General features: G+C 32.4%; 1 protein-coding gene across 1 annotated transcript; it reads right to left on the reverse strand.

The window, feature by feature from the left end:
* Nucleotides 1–1,407: 1,407 nt before the first annotated feature.
* Nucleotides 1,408–5,374, reverse strand: LOC111412230. The gene is made up of 5 exons (XM_023043070.1): nucleotides 5,109–5,374; nucleotides 4,810–5,016; nucleotides 4,235–4,593; nucleotides 3,218–3,416; nucleotides 1,408–2,033 (listed from the first exon to the last, which is right to left on the reverse strand). The coding sequence occupies exons 1-5, from the start codon at nucleotides 5,353–5,355 to the stop codon at nucleotides 1,702–1,704; spliced, it is 1,344 nt and encodes a 447-aa protein (XP_022898838.1). The 5' UTR covers nucleotides 5,356–5,374; the 3' UTR covers nucleotides 1,408–1,701.
* Nucleotides 5,375–7,344: the final 1,970 nt, after the last annotated feature.

The following is a 7,344-nucleotide window of genomic DNA, read 5'->3' on the forward strand; positions in this document are numbered from 1 at the left end:
TGAGGGTGATAAACAATACCTTCTTTTTTCTTTTTTTCTTTTTAGGTGGAGTGGTCTGTCTTTTTATTTTTGATATATTTTTGTTTTTTATTTTATTTCAATTCAAAGTTATCATTTTGCTTCGTCAATGTAACAGAAATTATTCATTTGGACTCCATGTGTAAGTTTTTGAAAGGTTGGTACTATGGGTGCAACAAAATGACAGTTTATGCAAAGTCCGTTTAAAATCGAAAGATTTAATACCGCGACTACAATTTTCCCTTAATTATTCTCACTTCCAACTATTATTACCATACTACTAGTGGCTACTTGCAAATATAAAAGAATCTAGAAAATAACAAGTCTTGTTATGTACACTTCCCTTCTTGATTGTCACATGTTAAAGACACGCGATTGGTTTGATAATGTTGATAAGAGATTTATCTGTATTGACGATCATTAAATTTCTACCACTTTAGCAATTAGATCAATGAACTTCAGTTACCAGCAATTGGACCACTGGACTTCAGTTGAACAGCAACTAGGTCATTCTGTTATTGAAACATTGGACAGTATAACAGAAGTTGATGACTTGTATGTTAAAACTAACAGATGTTGATGTGGTCTTCCATGTGGACTTGGGTAGATTATAATTTGCAGTGATGCTTGTGTTAGTACAGAGCATTTTTCACAGAAAGGCTGCAGAATACTCACAAGGTAGGGTGGATGGTTGATTTTTTTGGCCTTTTCTTATTACATCATGGAACCAACCCATGCGAGTGTCCAAAGGAATTTTGTGAGGAGAATTTCTGTACAAACATCATTTTTTATTATAAAAACAGTCACCAAACTTTTGCCCCAAGTACGATTATGGCAAACTTTAATTTGAAATCAATTAACGTACATCATTTTAGCAATTTTTTTATTCATTTGTTGTTTCTTTTACTACTTGTTTTATATCATTTTATTTTTTTCAATATCACTAAAGATTTATTGAAAATGGATAACAACTTGAGAATATCTCAAAAAGTGTTAATTTTACTGAGCCAAACATCACAATATTTGCTATTATAGAAAGTTCAACGACTCAAGTTGAGCCAACACAATTAGTGATCAAATTATAGTTGGCATAAGATTTGGTGACTGCTATTACAATTAACCCAAGTCCACGTGAAAAGCCACAACATTACTTAGCCATCATCTTTAACGTCGTTTTCATCAACTTATGATTCATTGTCTAAAGTCGCACTAACGGATTAATCTAATTATTGTTAAATTAAAATTTAGTGATCCAATTGCTGACAAATAAAGTTTAATAATCCGATTACAATTTAGGTGAATGTTTAGTGACCATCGGTATAATTAACTTGTTAACAAGAATTTCTTGAACAAATTTTATAAGATTCCTTGAACCGATCACAAACGAAATATCAGACGAAAAATCCATCTTTGCAACTTAAGAAACGCTCAAATCTTGAATGTGAATTAAAATTGTGAAAACCCAATAAATATTTCTCCAAAATAATAAATAAATAATTGTTCGTGTGGGCCAAGTCTTTGAATCCGAATCCAACTTGACCCGACTCTAACTCCAAAGCGGGTTGGCAGATGCTTATGGGAAAGCTGAGTGCATATGATTGGTCCCTCCTTTTTCCAATAAACATCCGCTGGCCTTTTTGCAGCTTTTTCAGTGATTGGTTGGTCAGACTTAGTTATAAGAAGTTATTCATGGGTTTCACCCCACATTTTTAAAAGATACATGTCACATTTGCTACAACTACCGTTGACAAAGAAATCCGAGCTGGCCCTTCGAGTCTTGGGCCCCACATTGGTCCCACCTTGTTTAAGGTTGTGCCTATATTCAATTGCAATTTGTTCAAACACTTCAACTTCAAACATGTTGAGATTCAATTTAGGGTTCATTTTGTCTCTCACAAATGCAAAACCCAATTGATCTCTCGGATTGAATGCTTCCAATTCGTTGAACATAAGGCACGAGAAGAGATTGGTAGCTGTGCCGTGCTTTCGCAAGATCAGAGCAGTGTCCGGCACATCTGCAAATTTATAAAATAAAATAAATAAAAATAAAAAAAGGTTGCTTCATTCATTATACGTGACTAAGGGTCAAATCAAAAACATTTTAAATATGTTTCTTCTATATTCATACCCCCTGAAGATTAGAGTAATATTGTCACATCTGCAATGCAAGCAAGTTGTTTAGATGTTACATCTTCGAGTTATTCTTATTTAGTCACATTCCATGGTGTCTACTGTAATATGCTAAAAAGTTCTTAAGATTCTTGAACCCGGCTAACTTCGTGCTTCTCTCCAAATGATAAATATAAAATGTTCATTACTTGTCACTATCCTTTCAGTAATTTGTATAATATACTTCAACTTTGCTTTAGGAATAATGAATTGAATTGTTCTGCAATTTGATTATGAATTATGGAATAACCTTTCTTGGAAGAAACTTCTTTGGTTTTCATCTTGACAAGAATCTTCTATAAACTAATAATATATATGGCCAAAGGAACACCCAAAAAGCAAAGCAACCACATTATAATGCTGAATGGTCCAATACTTATGATATACCATTTTGTACTAAACTACAACACTACTGACAATTCATACAGCTCATTGTTTCTGGCTTCATGAAACTTCATCCCGAATTTTAGAGAGTTCTACGACTTTGGTATACAGTACTCGACAAAAAGTTAAGTGTGTCTGCAAATAACCTTTTTTTTTTTTCGTAAATCAAAGTCAAAATGAGCATTCTTACTTTATTGTCAAAATAAGTAGGGAAAATTGCAACAACGGTCCTAACTTTTTTCATTTTTTACAAACTTTACCTTAACCTTCATCTTGTGTCGGCGAAGGTCCCTAATCTTTCATAAATATGCATCTGAGGTCCATCTAGTCGAAAACAATCCAAAACACCGTCAATTGACAGGGAAAATTAGGGAATCGACATCCAATAATATCGTCCAAAACACCATCCAAAAATACAATTCAAAAAGATATCAATATCCAATAAAATTATCGCGGTAACAGATAGTTTAAGAAATTTTCCAAATCAATTGACGGTGTTTTGGACGGTTTCTATCCAAATAAATCTCAGTTGCATATTTATGAAAAGTTAGGAACCTTTCCTGGCACAAAATAAAGGTTAGGGTAAAGTCTGCAAAAAATGAAAAGGTTAGGGATCGCCGCTACAATTTTCCCAAATAAGTATTACCTGTGGGATAAGGCTTCTTTGGACTCCATGGTTGCAAGCCATTCTCACAGTACGTCTCCATCTGCGTCTTTAATGATTCGACATCGCACCATTTCTTCCATCTAGCAGTTGCCATTGCTTCTTCGATGGTATGAACATAATATGGATGCTTTGATACTGCCATATCCACTTTCTCCTTAATAACAAGTGAGTGTATTAACTAGGGGTGGGCGCGGGTCGGTTCGGTTCGGTTCTCTTTAGAACCGAACCGAACCAAACTTTTCGGGTCTCTAGTAAATGGAACCGTCGGGTCCAAATATAATTATGGAACCGTTCGGGTTCGGTTCCATTCGGTTCGGTTCGGATCGGTTCGGTTCCGTTCGGTTCTGTACTATAATTAAATTTTTTAACATTTATAACAACGTTATATAAATACGACTAATGATACATTCAATAGTTTTGGAATGTCAGAGATTAGTAAACTATTTTGTTCAAATGATCGCTACGATCAAAGTTTCAGTCGGGGAAAGTCACGGCTTCGATCGGAAGTCAGAGTGTCGGCCGACGATTGTATAGGTTTTGGAATATTAGATAGGCTGCGAGAGTGAGTGCGAGAGTCGAGACAACGTTATGCACTTTATTGTAGGTGTTTAGGGTTATTTAGTATATTTGATCTTGTTTGGCTAAGAAATGAAATAATAAAATGAGTAATTGGGCCAAAAATTAAAAAATTAGAAATGAAACAAATTATTGGGCCAAAAATTTGGATTTAGAAATCATTGATTTGTTAATTTGTTTAGAAAAAATTAAAATTAAAATAATTTGATTTACTCAATATAAAAAAAATAGAAAGATTCGGTTCTTATTCGGTTCTTCGGTTCTTGGTCTAGAACCGAGAACCGAACCGTACCCATTGGTTCTCAATTCAGATACCCGTTCGGGTATTTAATTTGACAAGAACCGTCGGGTTTGGATCGGTTCAGTTCGGGTTCGGTTCGGTCGGTTCGGTTCGGGAGATTTGCCCAGCCCTAGTATTAACAGTAGTGGATCAACCACTAGTTGGAGCTTGGCATCTACCCATATACTGTATTTCGAGTTTGGAAAAAGACGATGACTTAAGTATTTGGGTATTTCTCCATTCATTGCTGCGTTTTTGTACAAATACGACGTGGAAACTTCGACAATTCTCCATACGCCAATCTTGTTTTCCTTCGATTTTCTTGAAATCATATTGTGATAGTCTAATCCCTTGAGAGTTATGCCATCAACAAACAAGAAGAAACAGACATAATCCAGGGTTTTGGATCCTAGGCCTTTTGGCTGCCGGATTTTGTCGTGATCATTGAATATAGCTGAGATGACCACCAGCCCGTCGCACTTTTCCATGGAAATTCGATCTGTAATTGGACAAAAACACGATAACTTATTCCCATCTACATCTCGAGAAGGTATTAAGGCATTTTTGGTATACAATATTGGTTAGTTCAATCAAAAATTTATTTATTTCCTATGGTTAATTAATATTACCCACCTTACCAAAAAAGGGGATGGAAACCGTCAAATGAATAGAACAGAGCAGGCTTATCTGTACCATTTAATGCAATATAACTAACCTGAATTACTTATTGGAAAGCGTTTAAAGAATCCACACGGGATTTCAACTCCATCCTCGCGATGATCAAAATTCGATAACCTTTTCTCAATACCGAAATTCCCACCAAAATTCTCAGCATTCCCGTGTATATACCTCAGAGACTGGGCGCCTAATGCCGTCGAATTCTGACATATTTCTTTGATTTCCTTCAAAACCTCCCAATAATCTAACCAAAAAAGAGAAAAACTCATTAACTAAATCCACTATCAAATCTAAAAACAACGAGAAAATGAGCTTGTCAATTTGAAAAAAGTTTACCTGAAAAATAAACAGGAGAATCGCAAGAGGAACGCAGAGTAGGAATGGCGTACTTGTGTTCTCCATAGGATGTGGGGTATGAGAAGAGAGGGGATTGAATGGGATCGAAGGGTGAGGATCTGAAGATACATTTGGTGTCAGACAGAGAGAAATAGAGGGCTAGAAAGAGAGAGGAGAAAAGGTAAAACAGAGAGAAACAGAATAGCTTTGATTGGCAGAGGATCGGTTTGGAGATTAGCTTCCCCATTTACTCATGACGTTGGAGTCATCACCTCATCATATGCATTTCAGTTTCTCTGCTTTTATAATTTTATTAAATAAATAATATTGACAGCAACTTTTATTGGGACTAATAGTAAGCACGTGCGTTGTACGTTTTATGTGCGGAATGAATGATATATATAATATTTTTAACATAAGGCAATTGATAATGTTTAAAGAAAAAATTAAATTGTTAAAGAATATATATAAAAATAAAAGTTTTATGAAAATTACATATATAAAGTGAAAATTTTGAATAAATTGAAATGAAGTGTAATGATTTGTTTATGCTAGACTTTGGTTGGACTCTATTTTCAGCGACATCGACCAATTTCGTGGTACAAACAAACACGAAGAAAAATCAAATTAAAAGATATAAATTTGATTAAGTGTAAAATGTTTACGAATGAGTAAACTAAAGGCACATAAATAATTTTCAAATTAAAAAATTGTTCATTTTGTCTATGCCATAAACTTTTTTACCTAAAAAATAAAAATCAAAAAGTATCTTATCTAAACATATTTGGAAACAAAAAATTACATATTAATCATGCTCGTCATATTAATCCATAGCATTTATTTTAAATTAAAAACCAAATTTACATCCAAAATAGATATCGTAGTGAAAAATCTTAAACAAAAGTTTTCATTTTCTTTTGAATGGGATTAATACAAATGGAGAAATAAAAATTCTCCATTTAAATGTACCGAGATAAAAATCTCTTTCTTTTCTTTACATATTTATATCTAATAAGTAATAGGATTACCATCATTTTTATGCTTATACAAAAATGAACGCACAATAATAAATACCCGATACTATATTAATTATTTTTTAGAACAAATTTTATTAATGTTTAAAAAATTGGATTTAGTGAAAATGCGAATTTGAGATGCAAAGCTTGTATTTAGTGCTTGTTTGGTAGGGATTTTGTTAATTAATTTTTTAACCGTTAAAGATAAAGTGGATTCTACATGTGAAAAAAAATTCAAAAATGACTGCTGAAATAGTGAAATAACGATCAAAAAATTGATGTAAATTGGCTTAAAATCCTTACCAAACATGCTCGTGTGTGGATACAAATATAAGAAGTATAAGTAACTCCTATTATTAGGAGTCATTAGTAAGGTTTTTAAGATTGATGGATAATTTCTCCTACCATCGATTCTTTCCCTAGTAATTGTTGATCACATTTAAGCAAACTCAATTAAATAATAACCTAATGAATGGATTATAATGTAAATTATGACGATTAATAAGGGCTTTGTCGATGAAAAATAAAAATTGCTTTGTTAATGAAAAATATAAACTCAATGGATGAATTATATAAAATCAATTGAATGTTAGTTATTGAATTTCCGTGTGTAATTTCTTTTTTATTCATTGAATGCTCTCATTAATATGTTAATGCAACCTTTAAAATATTTGTAATCTCAATTAAATAATAACTTAATAGATGAATTATAATGTAAAGCATGAAAATTAAAAATTGATCTATCTATGAAAAATAAAAACTCATTGCATGAATTATAATGGAAATCATGAAGATTAATAAGGGTTTTCTTGATGAAAAATATAAATTGATTCGTTAGTCGAAAATAAAAATTGTAAAAAACAAAATGGTCAAATGAACGGTAAGTCACTGATTTCTTTTCTTCTTCTTCTTCTTTTTATATAATTGAATGTTTATTTCTCTCCTTATATTAATTCCAATCCAAAATGATAAATATCAATTAAATATTTCACTCCTTATATTATTATATTATATTAATTATAAACCAAGTGATAAATACTAATTAAATTGGTATTCCAATTATGAGAGTATAGTGAGCATAGAGTTAAATATGTAGGGGTAAATTTGATATTTAAAAGTTTCTCCACCATCCCCACTTTTAGTATATTGTAGATAGATAGGAGAATTAATTATTTTTTTTTTAACTTACTGTTTATCTCGCGCCTAGTTGATGTGATATT

This window comes from Olea europaea, chromosome 16 (assembly GCF_002742605.1).
Source record: "Olea europaea var. sylvestris chromosome 16, O_europaea_v1, whole genome shotgun sequence".
Taxonomy (NCBI): Eukaryota; Viridiplantae; Streptophyta; class Magnoliopsida; order Lamiales; family Oleaceae; genus Olea; species Olea europaea.

Bases quoted from the DNA above. Each gene is read 5' to 3' on its own strand.
- LOC111412230 (XM_023043070.1), bottom strand. From the start codon at position 5,355: ATGGGGAAGCTAATCTCCAAACCGATCCTCTGCCAATCAAAGCTATTC. The intron at 5,017-5,108 runs GTAAACTTTTTT...TTTTTTGGTTAG, and splicing joins TTCTCCTGTTTATTTTTCAG to ATTATTGGGAGGTTTTGAAG. The intron at 4,594-4,809 runs GTTAGTTATATT...GTCCAATTACAG, and splicing joins CTTTCCAATAAGTAATTCAG to ATCGAATTTCCATGGAAAAG.